The sequence below is a fragment of the Chaetura pelagica genome, unplaced genomic scaffold (assembly GCF_000747805.2).
Source record: "Chaetura pelagica isolate M959 unplaced genomic scaffold, ChaPel_1.0 scaffold2, whole genome shotgun sequence".
NCBI lineage: Eukaryota > Metazoa > Chordata > Aves > Apodiformes > Apodidae > Chaetura > Chaetura pelagica.
In genome coordinates this window covers 485,095-504,147 of record NW_009952796.1, presented here as the reverse complement: position 1 = coordinate 504,147, position 19,053 = coordinate 485,095, and the positions used below count along the sequence as shown (strand labels likewise).

At 47.1% G+C, this 19,053-nt stretch overlaps 1 protein-coding gene across 1 annotated transcript in view; it reads right to left on the bottom strand.

The window, feature by feature from the left end:
* The window catches only part of VASH2 (vasohibin 2), a 29,007-nt gene that overhangs the window by 719 nt on the left and 9,235 nt on the right, over positions 1–19,053 (bottom strand). The window contains exons 3-5 of the mRNA XM_009994721.1: positions 17,411–17,485; positions 6,753–7,134; positions 4,730–4,845 (exon numbers count right to left, since the gene is read on the bottom strand). Coding sequence (XP_009993023.1) covers positions 4,730–4,845; positions 6,753–7,134; positions 17,411–17,485 — 573 coding nt within the window. The remainder of the gene's footprint in view (positions 1–4,729; positions 4,846–6,752; positions 7,135–17,410; positions 17,486–19,053) is intronic.

The window sequence follows — 19,053 nt, the reverse complement described above, 5'->3', positions numbered from 1 at the left end:
CCATCAATCTACTCGTGTGAATTGCCTCTGGAGCCCAGTGCCAGCAAAGAACAAGTCATCTCATCTTGAGGTCCGTGATCAGAGCCTAAGAGCACCCTTCTCCCACATCAGCCATGGCAGAATCTAATCTGAGACCTTATCCCAGCCTCTTTTCTCATTAAGCCTTATGATTGCTTTTCTAAAGAAAAACATTGTCTAAAATGCACATTCTTCCTAGTGGACTCTACAATGTATCCACTTCACCTCAAAAATTCAGCTAGGGCCCAAGTAGTACAAGATGATGTTGGCAATGGCTCCAGTGCTTTCCTACAGGTCCTCAGACGTGGTTTCCAGCTCTTGCCCTTACTCTTTGCTTGCTGGACAGCAGATGTGAACTATGAGTTTACACACACTGCCTCCTTGTTGTACTCTGCCTGCTTTTTTCTGGCAGCCTGCACAGCCACAGGAGAGGCAGGCAGGCTGTAGGCCAGTGAAACCCTTTCCCTTCCTGGGGCATGCTGCTGGGTGCACACACCTGAAAGCTTTACTGCTACAGCCCTAAGAGGTGGGGATGTATAGTTTACATATATATACACACACATATTGAGACCTGTGGACATTGCTATGGACAACAAATACTCTTCTGCCTAGTCACACTGAAGACAACCTGTTTTTTTTGCCACTTATCCAAGCACCTCTTTTAACAACTCCATAATCCTCCTTGCAGTGCTGCCCCAAACCCTGCCTCATGTTTGTCTCAGTTTGCAAGTACTTCATGTTTGTAAGTACTTCACAGAAGTGAAGGAGTCTTCACTGTGTCTCTGTCACTTGTAGGAAGGGATCACACCTGAACAATGCATTGTAAGTTTGGATTTTTCCACTTTGGTCCTTCAAAGCAGATGGGATTTGACTAGCCAGAACACAAGTCACAAGCTGCATCCCTCACAGCTTGCATAGGAGTTGGAGACCAGCAAGGGATGCACTGTATGTTCTAAAACATCTTTACTCCCTCCCTTTAATTAAAGCCAGAATATGGTTTTAGTTAAAGCACACCCAGATGGTTCTGACTTCTATGATTATCTATGGGAAGTCACTGCACACCCATTTTGACTCCATGACGATTCTTTAGCTTGTAGCTACAGACTCTCCTCCATGAGGTTTATCATCGGAGTTTTAGGAAAAGACAAGGATTTGTTGGAGCAGAGGCAGTGCAGCTCCTGGCTGGCAAATGACTTGATGTCAAACATCCCCTCTGAAGAAAGGGACCTCTGCTGTACTGGCCCATCAGATCGCACCTCCCATCCCAAGTGCTGTGGTGATGAGCACATGAATAAGCTGTGCATAGCTGCTGGGCACACAGTATTCCCGAGCTGTCTGCATCGGATCTGCCCGATTTTGCACATCCTAATATTAGATCTGATGAAGTGACACTAAGGAGCAGAGATTGCTTCAGGCTGCCACACGATGCTCCCTTCCAAACTCATATGAACACTCCCAAACGCCTTCAGCTCCAAGCACTTCCATAGAAGAGGAAGCACTGTGTTGCCTGTTCCAGGACAGTGGCTTCCAATTTGCTGCAGCCTCTTGGTTTGGGACTTCGGAGGATGGACAAGAGGAGACAGTAAAGGAGACTTACCAGACAGGTTCACATCACCCTATATCCTCTTTATTCACCCTGTCTCTTGGCCATCCTTAGCAGGATCACACAGCTGTGAGCTAAGAGCACACAGACTATCTCCACACATCAGTCTCCTAGACGGGCATGCACTGCTCATTGCACTGCCACACATGTCCTGCAACATACCCTGTCTGCCCTGTAGCTGTATTTCCAGAATAAACACTATCATGGGTTTGCTAGCAGCCATCATTGGCATTTACCTAACAAGCTAGGAAGGAACCAGGATGAAAAGTTAAAGGGTTGAAGCAGTAAAATCCACTTCTGTCTTTAAGCACTGCTTCAGCCTTTGTCCTTCAGAAACAATCCAGCAAAGACACTCCAGTTAATGTATTTTTCACTGGCAGATTTCTCCCATCAGGTCCGTATAATTTTATTGTTGACAAAAAGCAGGCTGTAATAACAGCTTGTCATCAGCAGGTAAAACCTCTCCAGTGAATGCGTTATTCAGCCCCTGCCAGCTCACACTAGAGCAAAACACTTCTCTACCCCTCCCCTACAAACTCTAAAAAGCTGTAATTGCAACATGTTAAGAGATCCACAAAGAAACAAAACACAGTGTTGATACGCATGGCCCTCCTTTAGCTAGGATTTCAGCCTAAAGTCTAGCGAGCCTGATGAAAGTCTTTGCTCTTCTGTAACACAAAGGCTTCTCACTGCAACTAGGTTCTCAGAGATCCATCAATATGTGAAAGAAAACTCCCAGTTTCTCCTCTGGTGTTTCTGGTATGTGTCACTCAGCTCATCCCTGATAAGGAGATGCCAATCCCCCCCATTCTGGTCTCAGAGACCTCCCGTTGCAGAAACCAGCAGATCTTTAATTTGACAATGAAAGGGTTTTATCCCCAGCAGGGAACTCTGTACAGAAGCATTAATCCTGTTGGGGTGAAAGGTACAGTTGGCCTTTGAGCCACCAGTGCCACTGCACAGAAGCATCATTTTAACATCAGGAACCCAGTTCCTCTCCCTGGCAACACTCTTCTAACACAGAGCAGCCTCTTGGGTCTGCAGAAGGGTCCTGGACCTGGCAAAAGCTCCTTTACCCCCTTTTTCCTTCCAAGCCTAGGCCAGGCTTGTGAGGGGGCTGTGCAGGACCTGCAGGCCTGTGACACAGCCACAAAGCACGTGCTGCAAGAGCTCCCACCCAGCAGAGATGAAGATCTGGTGTGAAGTCCACACTCAGTCCCCCACTTCCCGCATCACGCTATAGCTGGGTCCTGGATCTTGCATTATGGTGACCCAGGTTTTATTTTAGAACAACATATAATTTGCCCTAGATACAGAGCAACACAGCAAAACCACCAAAGCATCTTACACTCTGGAAACAAAAGGGAGTAAAGGCGTCACACCTGCGATCCTCCTTTGGGAAAAGCTAACCAGACAGGTAACCAAAACTGAACAAAGTATTCCATCCTGCATGCATCATACTTGGTATTAATTTGACAGATCATGAGAGCCAAGCTCTCTTCAGCCATGGCCAGCCGTTTATCTGCTGTTGATCCCGATCCATGCATTTCTGAATCCATGCTTTCCTGCATCCAGTCTGCTGCTGACCCCAGAAGCCCAGTCTGGGGCTTTGCCAGGGCTGCCTTGCAGCCTCAGTGGTGACTCAAGCATTACTGGAGGATGACTGTGACAGTGGCTTTGTATTACATTTATATATATTTCATTATTTTCCTTTTCATCACTACTGTTTCATTAAAGCTGTGCAGTTTAGTTTCCATCCCATAAGTTTCTCTCCCTTACACTCTCTCCTTTCCCCATGGTGGAAGGGAGAGGAGTTAAACAGAGATCATCTGTCGTTTAATTGCCAGCCCAGCGTTAAACCATGACAATCAGAAACCCAAAGATGAAACCATCCCTCAAAGCAAATCTAGGAGGTGAAGAAGCCTGGAGTAACTGAGCCCATTTACAACTATAATTATTCATGCACTAACCAAGGAGCTCTCTGTGATGAAGCCCAAAGTACAAAACCACAAACTGAGTGTGAATTCACATGTAAAAATAAAAGCCTGCTGTGAAATCATCTGCTGCTAAAGCACCCTGAAGTTATTTTTAGAAGGCTAGTCTAATGTCTTTGCTAGCTGCTTTAAAATAAATAAATAAGTGCTCAGACAGGAGTCTGGGAGCCTATTTAAAAAGCAATGATCATAATAAATACGTGACTCATCTGGGTTACGTTTCACAGTAGTCAGCTTCCTGGCATGAGGCAGTACAGCTAAAACTCAACTCTTCCACATTTAAGGTATGGGAATCTGAATTGTCAGTGGCTGTAAAAGGGCCATGATCTGGAACCTCAGTTTATTCATTTAGAGGTACTACATGCAGTTTGGCCCAGTTCACCACACAGTTAAAGAACTATTAGCTACGATGCACAGGGAAGTGGTTTGTTTTGGGTTTTTTTAAGCCAATTAAAATCAAAGACAATGCAAAATATGTTTCTGCTTTGGCAAGAAGAGAAAAGGTTTACTTTTTCACTATAAGTCAGTCTTATATGTGACTATTAGTGATCTGACTGTAAGTCAGACAGTCCTTAGCAAAAAATACTCCATTAGGACAGCTCCATACAAATGCTCATGATGGACAATCCATTTTTTGTCTCAGTGACCATGACAGCAGAGCACCCCACCACCACTCGCAGATACATCTTCCTGTTTTTAATACCCATGTCCAAACACCCTTAAACATTATCAAACTACTTTAAAACTACTACCTCCTACATAGGTTCCCGAGGTTCATTTCTCCAGAAAGTGGACTGTATGAAGACTGAAAAAAAGAAAAGGTGAAACCCACACTTCCACTTTCACAGCCATCCAACAGCCCTGTAAGATTTAACCAAGCAAAGGCCACCCTGGCCTCCAAGGACACCATATGGAGGGGCCATCAAGCAGCAGTAAACACAGGAATACCAGGACATCAGCAGCACTGGTGGCTTCTGAAGCCTCTCAGGCAACCAAAATACCTGGTACATTTTTCCTATATATGCTAGTGTACACAGGTGAGTTTTGTGCAGCAAAGTAACACATCATCATCCTCAACTTCTGACCCACCAGTGATTACAGCTGGAATACTCACGACTTGTCTCTTCTGCATGTGCGCCTCTGAGGGCTGGCTTGTCTTCGGCGAGGGGACAGCGACTTACCCCGTGACCTCTCTTTCATTGGAGAATGGGCACTTGAGGGTTTCAGAATCTGAGAGAGGGGGGAGGGAAGGAAAAGGCGTTCAGTAAAGGCAATGATTCACTGAAAATGAAAAATAAAAATAAAGGGCCTCATACAGTAGTGGGAATGACATACAAAGAGCCTTCAGTCCCTTGGGGTTTATTCAAACCCTGCCCAAGTTAAGAGGAAGCCAAAGCAGTTATCATGTGATAGCTGTTCAGGGGCACCCTGAAAAATTAGTTGGTATCACCAATTCAGTTCCCAGCTAAATACTGAAAAAAAGGTCTCATCCACAGCTTTCTTCAGAGCTGGCAACAACAAGGGATAAGAAAAACAGCTTTGAGTCTCAGCTGAAGGAAACTCACGTGGCCAAACTGGCCTCTCCAGCTTTCGTCTCTGCGAACAGAGGCAGTCGCCTCCCAGGCTCGCAGTTGAGCCCTGTGTGACAGTGGGACCTTTCAGTAAGTCTCCTGTCCATTCACACACTTGCTCACGTCCCCTAGACCTTCCAACCTCAGAAGTCCTTCAGCACAGCACACACACCCCAGGCTGTTTTTAGGACCAGACCCCTCCCGAAGTCAGACCCGTCACAATGGGAGCCCTCTGAATCAAGGGGCTCAAATTCTGCACTAACTCAAGGGAAGAGCCAGATGCAAGGCCTTCAACCTTCAATGGTTCAGGTCTGCAGTCCTGGCCTGGGGGCATTTACAAAGACTGGACCTAATGTCACAAAAACAGCACACAAACAGAGCTGGTCCCTCTGTGAAGTATGAAGCTCCATAAGTCATCCACCCATGAAGACTTCAACTAGAGCCTGCTTCAGCTGTTTGCTCTCTAGATGGTATTAAAAGTGCCTGAGTAGAAAAGATTGGGCAGGAAGGTTCTTCACTACACTTCTAATCATGCACATTTGCTTAAGGTGACAGTATGGCACAAGGTGACCCTCAAAATTCCTTGGCAAGGCAGGAAAGGTGGCAGCAGGACACTGGGGCTATGATGCCACTGGTGACACTCACCCCAAAGTCAGGGAAAGGAGGCAGGTGCCTCAGCCAAAAAGGCACATGGCTGCTACATAAGAGCCACTCCTCAGCAGAGCAGGGGACAGGAACCCAAAATAACTTGGATGGGATGCTGCATGCCTCTCCACAAGAGCCAGCCCCATACTTAGCAACACACCTGCTCTGCCCCTGCTGCCAGCAGCAGGCTGGAAAGGCACCAAATCCCCTTCCACCGTGACCACAAGCAACACTTCACCCACACCAGCCCTGGAGGAATGGTCAGGGACACCCCCTCATTCTCAAAGGCAGCCAAACTGTCCAGCCCCCTGGCAGCCTGCCTGTCTCCCTGTCATTTCCCTCTGGGCTCTTCAGTCCAACCAGCCACCGGGTAAGCACCATCCTGTCAAAAGACTTGTATTCCTTGCCTTCCCATGTAACCTACTTTGTGATTTAGCCAAGGTTGGTGGGCATCAGGTGGTGCATCACAAGCCCACCAGCATGCCCTGCAAAGAGAAGCAACCACTGACAGAGTTGTCCTATGGTACCCCTTGCAGCTCAGGTGCCAGAGCAGATATTCCTACCAGCAATCAGGACACCCACCCCACGAGCCCCAGGCACTCTGGTTCTCCCCAGCCACCTCTTCTGGAGCCTGAAAAAAAACGAGGGAAGAGCTCCTTGATGGCCAGGGAGGAGTGTTCAAGTGTTCTGCAGGCTGAAGGTGAGATCTTTGAACTAAAAAAACTGCTGTAAGGGCTTGAAAACACACCAAACACTGTGGGAGAACCACTGAGACAGATGCAAGCACCCCCCCCCAGCACACCTGGTACCACCTTAACCTCAGGCAAGGATCAGTCTGTTGACACGGAGCAAGAACAGCCTCTGTAGGACGGAGTGAGGCACAACCACCTCTGAGCCCACCGCCCAGGCACGCTGACCTACCTTCATCCTCATGTCCCTGGCAAACTTCTCCAGCTCCTTCCTGACTTCTGTGCGCATCATTTTGGACACATTGAGGACCAGCTGCTTCCACACGATGGGCTGGAAGCTGTGCGGCTCGTGCGGGACGTATAATCCGATTTTTACTTTTTTGACTGAATGCAAGTACTTTTTATAGGAGTCTTCAAATTCAAAGATGAGGTCGCTCAGAGTTCGGTACGTTAGAGGTTTGTCCATCAGGTCTGATCGTCGGCTCATGCCCAGCGACCCGTACCGGCCGTTGCAGTAAATCCCAAGCACCACATGATGAAAATAGTTCCCTGAGAAGTGGGTTTTAAAGCTGATGGGGAATCGTTCCACGGAGGGCTGTCCATTTGTTAAGTATCTGGTGTGCACGGCGTCAAGGCAACAGCAGCGCTGGGGAGCACTCATAATTACACCTCTAAGACACCTTTAGCAGTATTTTTTTAACTTCCAGGACAAGTGTTTTCTTGCCAACACAAATTTATTCCTGCCAAAGCCCATTTCACTGCTTGGAGAATAAATGCAACGGTTCAGGCAGGGAAGGGCCTGAATCTCGACCATCCTTGTAGGGAAGGAAAAAACCACAACAGTGTTTGGGTCAGCACACCACAAGAGAGCCCACCCTTCTCAGATCTGTGAGAACTACCCCATTTGATAACCAATATCAAACTCCCATGCTCCTAGAAGGGAACAGTGTTTCCCTCCGTGTCATGCTGCAGCTTGATATGACTCAGGATACTGATCCTGATTTTCCCACATCGTCAAACAGTACAAAAAACCCAAATAAATCTTAATTTATTCCTCTCCAGGGTGACGGTCTGCCTTTCCATCTTCAAACTGGCACTCGGCATGGCCCCTCATCCAAGAACAGTTTTGTTTGTTACCCTTGTAAGGTAAAGCTCCCAAGCAGAACAAATACTTTCAAACAGCAAAACACATCCCCTGCATCACTGGATGGCCATTTCAAATGCACTGTGTGCAGAGGCTGGGGCCAAGCTCCGTACCAGCATAGCAGGTGATCTCAGAGGGGAACTATGCACAGGTCCCTGGCCATCTCCCTGGGAGGCTGCTGGCCTGTGCCAGGGGCAGGAAAGAGATTCCCTCACACAAGCAGGCTTGCGTCAGAGACTACGTTGTACACAGCTGCCTTCTGCTAATCCCTGGACAGCTGAAACCCACCCTGGCTCCATGTACTGACACTTGGCCCCTGGGACAGCAAGGCACCCTTCCCCTCAGCAGCTGAGACCCCTGCCCACGCCTGGGGAATGAAGGAGGGATGACCAGAAAAGGCTGCAGCAAGATGCTCCAGCCTGGGGTTACTCCCGCCAGAGGCACCTGGTCTAAGCCTGGAGCCAACCCCAGAGGCAGATGCAGTCAGGGCAATGCCACTATGAAACACACCAGCCTGACAGACAGTACTGCCAGCATCATGTCAGGGCAGCCTGAAGAACAGAGGAGTGAGGTCAGTGCCCACTGGAGCTGAAGGAACTGGCTCAGACCAGGGTCCTGCTCCGGTGATCTCCAGCATCCCCTCCTCCACCAAGCCGTGGCCCAAAAGTAGGTCTTTAACAGCAGTGAAACAAGAGCCCCTGCACAGCTGAGATGCCCTGGGTTGTTACTGTGGCTGGCTTTCCTCCCCAGCCTGTGTAGCACAGCTGCCTGACAGCTGCTGGGAAACTGAGAATGCAAAAAGCCTTTGTACCAATACCATAAAACACAATTCGGTTCAGCTTTGGTTCTGCCAAGCCTGACACCTCACCAGCAGTCCAACTCCCTGGGATGCTGAGCTTCCGTCTGCACCCCACATTCCTCTCTCCTCTATGGAGATGCAGAAAGAGTATCCAGTAGCTCTCATCTGTCTCTAAAGCACTACCTCAACAGGATACTTCACCCATCTGTTGCTTGTTGAACTTTTGCCCTCCAGGTGAACACAGAAACCAACTAGTAGGAGATTTGTGGACTGCCTAGAATCTAGGTCAAGAGCAAGGAGTTAAACCTCTGTACATATAAAAATGCAAGGCAAACACATTGGCAATAATCTTTCAGAACAGCCACAGGGAAGCTTTTCTGTTCCGTGTCAAACATATTCCATTGTGTTCAGTGCTAGATGTAATCAGCTTTAGCAGCCTGGAGAAAACACGAGAGGGTACAGAAATTGACAACACCATGGCCCCAGCTCCTGGTGTACTTCAGTATTTCTACAACAGCAAGTCTGGACAAGTGCAAAGCACAGCTCAGTCCTCCCTACTGAAGGCACAACCCCTCACCCAGCCAAGACTGCGTGTGCCCACCTCTGCCCATCTGCTGCCCCACCTACACCAAACATGAGCACCCTGCAGCAACTTATCAAAGCTCAGCCTGACATCAACTACCCTGACACAGAACAGAAATAGCTCTACTGCCTTCAGTGGTCTCACTGGATTGCTGTTGTGCCAGTAAAGATTATAAATACACAGCAAGGTCAGAATGGGACTCAGAACCATTATATCAACTGGAAAACTCAGCCCACTGTCACCTCATTTAAAAGGTCATCTTGCTCCAGGCCTTAAAAGGAGCATCCTGTGTACATCAAAGTTATGTTACAATAATGTCCCCTACAGACAGATTCTTGCAGAAGGCCATTGTATTTATCATTCTGTGTAACTGAAAAAGCAGTATCTTTTATTAACACCTACGAAGCTTTCAAACATTGCCACTATTTTTCCCCCTCATTATGAAAGGGTTTTCTCTCTGCTCACCAAGTGCCTTTCTATTAAGTCCACACAAAGCTTTGGTGGCCACCTGCCACACATACACACTTCCACCATGAGGTCCTGAAGAAGTTGCAATTTAATCTCATTAAATACTAGGTAGGAGTAAAAGAATCCTTTGAGGTTGGAAATTACCCACCATCAAATAACATAGCAACAACCGCTGCGGAAATTAACCTTTAGGTGGAGGTTGCTTCTGCTGAGTGACTAGTTAATGAGAGCCCCCACCAGAGATGAAATACACAGCAAATGGGCTGGAAAGGCACATCAGATCTTCCCCTCCACCCATGCATCATTATTATTTCTCTTCCTTTTTGCTCTGCCCAAAGAGAGCTGTATTGTGGCAAACAAAAGGCAATGACACAGCAATGCTGCAGCTGTAATCACACTTTTGAGCTGGAACTGTAACTGCAGGATGGAGAGTCAGGGAGTAAATTATGTGCCACAATACAGAAGCAGAGCAGAGAAAGAGAGGGCAAAAGCAGCTGTAACATAAGCTTGGTGGCCTCCTGATCTCGGGTCTTTGTGTAAATCAAAGCAGCAGAAAAACAGCAGTGAGGGATGCTGATCTACTTGGGGATCACACAAAAGGGACACTAATCTTCTGGCTGGCCCACCTCTTGCCTCAGTACCCCTCTTCTTCTCCCACACCCAGGAAATGCACAGGGACAACAGCTGGAGCTCTACCAGGGTCTCACAGGAATAGGTTGGTACAGCATGTCCCCAACCCTTGGAGAAACCCTTCCCGTTCTCTCTCAGCTCTTCTGCAGCCTCATATGGTCCTTTAACTTAAGTTTCTTCCACCCCAGAGACATTAACACCTGTCAGTCAGGGCTGCATGTATTAGGCAACTAATGACTTCTGCTTTTGTACCCTAGGAGGCTGATTTTGAAAGATACAGGTTTGGGTCAAGGGAGAAGAACTGGGCACGAAGCATACAACACACTTTGGCCATGTAGGCCCTTGGAGTAAACCAGCATGGCTCTATGAACAAACAGGCTTTCTTGAGTAACCAGTACTGCCTAGCAGTCAGAAAGGGCCAGATTTCCCACACCAGCACACAGCTCCTACAGATCTGCAAGTCAACACAAGTACCCATAGCCTGCACTCTGGCTTCCACCTGGACCTTTCTGGGCAGTGGGGCAAATGAGAAGTAACATCCTTAGCCAGTTTGAAAAAAAAGGTGAGAATTAGTTAAGGTGTCAGCTGAGCCAATCCCTTATTTTTAAGATGCATGTGCAAAAAGTGTCTGGGTGAGTTTTCTTTAAATTGGCATGCTCACACAATGACTCAATCAATGCTTTTCTGTGGCTTGTTTGTTTTGGTTTTTTCCACCTCCTGGTGGACTCCAGTATCAAAACAGCCTCATGAGTTCCAGCATCTTCCCCCAGGACACGCCCTTCACTACACAGGTGCCCCCATTGCAGAGCACAGAGCAGTTCCCAGCCAGATGAGAGACTTTAAAGCCTTCACATTGTTTATCTGCCAGCAGGAACGTATAGGAAGAAAATGTTCTCTCTTACTTTTTCAATTATTATTAATAACTAATTGGAGCAGGACCTTTCCACATGCCAGTACTTTGGCTACGGTCTTTAAATACTTCTGGAAATAGGCCTTAGCAGCTGATACCACCTGCCAAACAGTAGCTGGCTCCCCGTGGCTAGGTGAGCTTCTTCTGCAGCCTCATATGGTCCTTTAACTTAAGTTTCTTCCACCCCAGAGACATTAACACCTGTCAGTCAGGGCTGCATGTATTAGGCAACTAATGACTTCTGCTTTTGTACCCTAGGAGGCTGATTTTGAAAGATACAGGTTTGGGTCAAGGGAGAAGAACTGGGCACGAAGCATACAACACACTTTGGCCATGTAGGCCCTTGGAGTAAACCAGCATGGCTCTATGAACAAACAGGCTTTCTTGAGTAACCAGTACTGCCTAGCAGTCAGAAAGGGCCAGATTTCCCACACCAGCACACAGCTCCTACAGATCTGCAAGTCAACACAAGTACCCATAGCCTGCACTCTGGCTTCCACCTGGACCTTTCTGGGCAGTGGGGCAAATGAGAAGTAACATCCTTAGCCAGTTTGAAAAAAAAGGTGAGAATTAGTTAAGGTGTCAGCTGAGCCAATCCCTTATTTTTAAGACGCATGTGCAAAAAGTGTCTGGGTGAGTTTTCTTTAAATTGGCATGCTCACACAATGACTCAATCAATGCTTTTCTGTGGCTTGTTTGTTTTGTTTTTTTCCACCTCCTGGTGGACTCCAGTATCAAAAAAGCCTCATGAGTTCCAGCATCTTCCCCCAGGACACGCCCTTCACTACACAGGTGCCCCCATTGCAGAGCACAGAGCAGTTCCCAGCCAGATGAGAGACTTTAAAGCCTTCACATTGTTTATCTGCCAGGAGGAACGTATAGGAAGAAAATGTTCTCTCTTACTTTTTCAATTATTATTAATAACTAATTGGAGCAGGACCTTTCCACATGCCAGTACTTTGGCTACGGTCTTTAAATACTTCTGGAAATAGGCCTTAGCAGCTGATACCACCTGCCAAACAGTAGCTGGCTCCCCGTGGCTAGGTGAGCTTGGGTTACTTGCCACCAGTAGTTTTCCACCACCACTAAGAACTGCAGCCAGCTGAACAGAAGGCAAGGGGACACACTGCAAGGACTTCAGCCCACCTGCATCTAAACTGGTTTCAACAGGAGTTTAGCTGTAGGGGAAAAAAAAACCTGGTGCCTTTGCCAAGCTGACAGGCAGCAACTGTGCAAGGGGTGTGGTAATGACAGGTGAGGAGACAAGAGCTATCCCCACATTGTGCCCCATCCTGCAGCACCAGTGAGGGCCCAGAGCCGCAGAGACCTCCAGGAACAGGAGATGTGGGGAGACTCTCCTCCTCAGAGCCCCAAAGGAGCAAAGTCCAAACACAAGTCAGTACAGCAAAGCCCTGCAGTTTGAAACAAACCAAGAAATTCTGGACATTGTCCAGACTGGCAGATGCTTCTCCTCCAGCTGCAAGAAGACCCAGCATCATAAATGACACGTTCTGTTGTCTCCACTACAAGTCCCACTTTGCCTTGCAAAGCAGAGACAAAATACTGAAAATAGATGAACCTGATATTGAGCAAACAAGTGCCCACTGCATCATTTGTGCTAATCAATTTGTTATATGTTAGTTTTAATTTCTCCCTTATTTTACTCAGACAGGACAACATTACAGTGCTTCTTGTCTTGGAGCCCAGCAAGGACTTTTTCTGCTGGAGTCTGGTCAAGGTGAGCACAGAAAGCCATGGGGTTTCTGGTCCCCTCCTCTCCTGCCACTCACAAGGGCTCGGGAAGCACAAGCAAGCATCCCAAGCCATCACAACAAGCTGTGCCACAGGGCATGACCAAGCTGGAGGAGACAAGAGCAGGCTGAGAGGAATGAGGAGACAGCTTTATTTACACTTGCAATGCTGAAAGCACTAGCACAGAGTGAGGAGGTGGAGCAGGAGGAAAATAAACCTCTCACTTCAAAATGGCCAGAGAAGGCTTCATGAAAACAAAAAAGCTATTTTTCTGAGCAATTGCTCATGCTGTTAGAGGGCCTCCAACTGCCAGCAGTAAACACTCAGAGAAGTTTCCAACCACAGCCTAGAGTCAGATGGCATTTCCCACAGGCTCCAGAAGAGCCAACATCCTAGAACTGGGATTGCTTACTGTGAGGCAGAGTACTACCGAGCCCACATCTGGATGTCATCTGCATAGAGGGCTCAGGTTTCCCTCAGCAACTCCAGGGCACACAAAGGAACAGCTCCAGCAGCTGGCTCAGCCTCCCAAAGCAGGACTGCCAGGCATTGCTTGTTTTGCTCTCCAGTGCCCAGCTGCAGTCTGAGGTGACTAGTGTAAGATTAGACTGTGACAACTGAAGCAATTAAAAGTTCTCTCCCAGCTCTTCCAGGCTACCAGAGGGGGTGCAGATACTCAGCAGGACCCTCCTTGCCCACATTTCAGTCACAAAGTAGGTCAAGCTGTGGACAAGCATACAGGAGGCAAGAAGAGGCACCTCAGGGACAACAGTACCCTGCAATGACTGCAGCAAGAAACTCTCCACTACTGAAAACACTCACTCTAAGCCCAAGGATGTCACTGCTAAGCAGGAAGAGCAGGGTGGGCCCAGATCTCCAGCAGTAATAAACATAATCCACTGATTAAATGCACAGCAGGCACAGGACAGAAGCTATTCAACTATTTCTCCCTCCTGAGGCACTTCTGCTCTCCTCTTTCTCATGTAATGATATTGGACAGGCAGGAGGTCTAATACACTGCATGGTCTGACTGTCACCTCACATGACCTGGGAGAGGCACAGGCAAGAGGAGTTATATTCACCCAACACAGACACACTCAGAGAGACTCCCTGAGGATGGATGCACTGTGCCACTTCCTCTCCCCCTCTCTCAAATTTTGCTCTCTACATTTTAATAAAATACAGCACAGATAAAATTCCCTTGGAATTTTTAGTTTACTACTCCCTTTCTTGAGCACAAGTCATTTTGATCCTTGCTCAGAAAGAATAGGCTGAATGCATCATTACTCAGCTGATGTACAACTGAACTGAGAAATGCCCTGGGGGAAACAGCAAGAGGAATGCCTCTGGTCAGGCACTGATGAGTAGACCATGTAAGCAGGGAGATAAGAAGCCAGTTCAGACAGTTATGCAGGGAAGAAGAGCCATGCAGACTGCTGCAAAATAATATTGGGAGATTTGTACAAGCCTTCAGTCATCTCACAGCAGCTGCTCCCTTGGTACATGCAGACAAGGTATCCCAGTATTTTAACTCAATGCCCTATAAAAATGCTTCAAGATCTAGTATGAAGGCAATTATGCAAAACTTAATTCTGCACCAAGAGGGATTAGAGAAGCATTTTATAAGCAGTCATACAGTAAAAGGCAATTGCACGAGCCAGCAAGCAGCTCAATTAAAATGACATCTTGCTAAGCTGCTCTGCGCAAGTCGGCCTTTGAATGAAGGCTCCCACCAGGGCCCACTGCAGCGGGCTGAGCTCTTCTTGGTATCCAAGCAACACAGCAAAGCCTGCCAGCACACAAATTACAAGCAGTACCTTATTTCCAGAGACAAAGGGACCAGAGGTTAACACAAACACACACACACAGAGGGATGCTCAGCTCAGGCACACGTGAAGACGTTGGTTTGACACTCCAGAGACTGTAAGCACACCTCTTACCTGGTAACCACCTGACCTCAAAAAGCAAGTTGCAGCTGCTGGCCTCACCATGTTCCCACCCAGAGGGCAACACAGATGATCAAAATCTCGTGGCTGAGAAAAACACACACTCTTCCCGACATGCTGTTACAAAGATCATAGAAGCATAGAATGGTTTGAGTCAGAAAGGACCTTTAAATTAATCTAGTTCCAAACCCCCTCGCATGGGCAGGGACCACTAGACCAGGTTGCTCCAAGCCCCATCCAGCCTGGCCTTGAACACTTCCAGGGATGAGGCATCCACAGCTCCTCCAGGCGACCTGTGCCAGTGTCTCACCAACCTCACACTACAGACTTTTTTCCTAATGTCAAACCTAAATCTCCCCTCTTTAAGTTTTAATCCATTACCCCATGTCCTATTACTAGAAGACCTTGTAACAAGTCTCTCCCCAGCTTTCCTGTAGCCCCCTTAGGTACTGGAAGGCTGCTGTAAGGTCTCCCCAGAGCCTTCACTTCTCCAGGCTGAACAACCCCAACTCTCTCAGCCTTGTAACTGAGGTGCTCCAGCCCTCTGATCATCTTTGTGGCCCTCCTCCAGACTCGCTCCAAGAACTTGATGTCCTTCTTCTGTTGGGGGCCCCAGAACTGGACACAGTACTCCAGGTGAGGTCTCACGAGTGCAGAAAGAGGAAGAAAATCACCTCCCTCAACCTGCTGGCCATGCCTCTTTTGATGCAGCCAAGGATACAGTTGGCTTTCTGGGCTGCAAGTGCACATTGCCTTCCAAAAGCCCACACGACACACAGGCTGCACAGCACCACGAGGTTCTGCATGGACATGGGATGTATTGGCCACTTCCAAAGCACACATATTCAGGCAGCCCATCCACTCACCACTGCTAGACTTTGTGTACCCACACTTGAAGCAAAATCCTTAAGTTTTGTATTGCATGGATCTTTTAAACGTTAATGCATCTTTTACTGGACCACACCACCCCAGCAGATAGCTCCAGTTCTTACACAGCAGACTTCCAAGACAGCAAGTAAAAGCCATGGGAAGACTGGCTTGTCCCACATCCTCCCCTGCCTAAGCCTTTTCAGAAGGTAATCTCAATTTAAAAAAAAAATATTAAAATTAAAGTAACATCTACAGAGAGAAAGATTAATCCTAATCTTAAAAGTCTGAAGAAATTTCAGATTACACCCAACAGCATAAATCATAGCTTTATACTATTTTGCTTCCACATCCTGGGGAAAAAAAAAAGTCAGGTTTGAGGCAAGCAGAATAAACCCTCTTTCCAAAGTAAAACAGTCTGAGTCAAAACTTTTATATCAGCAAGAATACTTTTAGGTTATCACCCTCTGTATGCCACTAATATGTTCACCCTCTGCTGGTCTAATACCTGAAATATTCAGTGCTTGAAATACAGAACTAGAAGCCACACTGACACTGCAGAGCAGCATCAGCTCCACCTGGGGATTATGTCCCAGATCATCCCCAAATAAGTTTGGGACACACTCCTGACACAAGGACAAGCACAACAGATCCACCGACATCAGTGGATCATTCTGTTTGCAGGAGGGCATTGGTTTGATTCTCTTGCTGACATCAATTGCCTTGGACCCTCATCCCTCTAGCTTCATGCACACCCTGCCAGCATTTGCAGGGGACAGAAACCCCCAGTCACCAGAGCCACCTGTCAGACTTGGACCTGAAGCCCATCCCTGGTGCACAGGCAGCCCCCAGTGCACACCACAGACCTCCTAGCACCAGGGGGACCACATCCAGCATCAAGTCTTGCACACCACATGCTTGCTCAGCCCATGTCCCCTTACCACCCCACAGCAGCCACCCCAACTCATGAGCCAACACCGGGCACTACCTGCCAGGCTCTGCTGCCTCCTTCTCCCACGAGAGGGGGCAGCAGCAGCAAGCAAAATGCTGCCAAGAGATGCCAGAGGCTGGTTTGCTACAGGGCTTATTTTGGGTTGAGGTTTTGTTTTAAATCAAACTTGATCGGTTGTGGTAAGACACTCCCAGAATACAATTATTTCTGTAGCCCTGCCTTGCCCTCCTCTGGTGTTTTAGGATGATGCAGGTTGATTTATCAGTGACAGCACAAGAGGGTCAAGAAGCAAGTCAGTTTCTAAATTAAAATATTCTTGGGGTTTTTTTCAGAGACTCAGTAGGAAGCAAGCATTATGCTTAAATGCTTAACTATAATGCAAAATGTTTCTGCACAAAGGACAGCTGTGGGCTGAGACACAAAAACTAACATGACTTTGCTGTGTAAATACTAGACAAACAGGCTAGAATCTGCATTTCTCAGGTGTTACCATGCTCCAACAGGAACCAGCAGGGAAATACTAATGAAGAAAACAGGAATTCTGTAGACAGATATTTATCTGGGCACTTTGGGTCAGATCCTTACATGATGCAGATTACCAGAGCAGGAGACAAAGTCGATGTGGCTGGAATGTGGCACTTTTGAGATGGGCACACAGCATCCAAGCTCCTACCGACAAACCTACTTGATTTGGCAACTCGTTGATCAATACCACAGCAGTTCCCTGAGCTGCTGGCACTCACCTTTGGCTGTGACTATCTCAAACACCATCTAGGAAAGGCAACACACTAAACAGCACGAAAAAAAGTAGAAAAAGCCACAGGCATATGAAAGGATACATCCCCAGGATAACTGCTTCAAGGCATTTGATAGGTAAGGACTCCCTGGTCATTTCTTTTGCTGTCTCCATTAACCTAGGAGAGAAACAAAAAGGTTTTCAATCCTTTCAGTTGGAGCAGTTGACAGGAATCAGAGGGTCCTCTTGTACACTAAGAGCCAGGTGCATCCAGTTCTTATCTCAGCAAGCATTGGTGACCTTGATTCTCTTCAGCAACTCGCCAGAACCCTGTTGACTCCTGAAGGATGACTGAAAACAATTATTTTTTTTTTTAAAAAAGGGGGTGTTTGGTATCCCAGTGCCTTCCAGACTCTGAAGAAGGGTTGAAGATGGGAATCCAGTCCTCTCTGCCTCTTGCAGCAACTTGCTGAGACTCAGTTCAGACTGTAACACAAAGCCCTGCTAGCTGCAAAAGCTGGCAATCATGTGAGCTCCCACAGCAGGACAAAATTTAGCTTATTTTCAAACTAACCCTGGCTCTTCTCTGGAAAAACAGGGGAGAGAAGATGGTTAGGTGATGGTCCCCTGAAAGCTACAAATACCTCTGTGAGCCTGTAGCTGTAGGTGCAAACAAGAATTTAATGCCTTTTTAATGAAATTCGCTCTGCAGAAAGTTCTACCTCAAACCACTGCAAGCTGAGCTATCCTTCTTGCTGCTGCTCCCCACCTCCTGTGGATTGGGAAAGTTGTAAAAAAAAAAAAAAAAAAAAAGGATTTCCTGCTTCAGTGCAGGAAACTGTGCATGCTCAGGATTTTGGAAGTTTAGTTCACAGAGTTTAGTTACAATCTGGACTCCCACCCAAAGTGGTGGGAACACCACTTTGATGAAACAGAAGCAACCTAATCTCAGCTTAGCTGAGAAAGCTGTTGTGCCAGACTGACATCACACCATCAACCTCACTAGATATCCTACACTCCCTTCCACAGGCAGATCCTGAAATCCCAGAGTTCAAGAAAATAAATACTGAAAGGAAATAAAAAGGCCAGAAGAGTCATATTCAGGTGACACACCAAAAAAAAGGAAGCTAAATAACAAACCAAAGGATGACTTCTATTTTGAAGTCTTCTCTATCTGTATTCTTACCCTGAGAAGAGCTTTGGAAACCAATCTCTAAGGAAACAGGAAATTAAATGATAAAAGTATTTGTATTAGAGAAGATGTTGAAAATATGCGTTTGAAACCCTTGGTTTGTTTTTCCCACTTTCTAATTCTCCTACCTCATGCATTTTAAACCTCGTATTGAGTGCAAATGGCAATACAGCTTCCACCACTATTATAGCCTGTCGCAGCCATTCCATGTCCCATCTATCCAAGTTAGAAATTGTCTTTTCATTTGTAAACATTTGCTCTTTACACCCTGCCAGCAGTACAGAAGACAAATTAGAGTTAGCTTGCCTTCTACATGCTCATAACCAGTCACAGAAACCCCACTACAGGAAGCAGGGAGCAGCTCCAGCAAGGGTGCACAATGGAGCCCCTTTATCCCCCACAGTGACTCCTCAGTGCTGGATGCAACAGCAGCAGCTACAAAGCCCCATTTTCATCCAGGGAAGTATTACATGCAGATGATGTATGGGAGGTAGCCACAAACAAGACAACCCACTGAATTCCGTATCTTCTAACTTCAGGGAGGGGAAAAAACA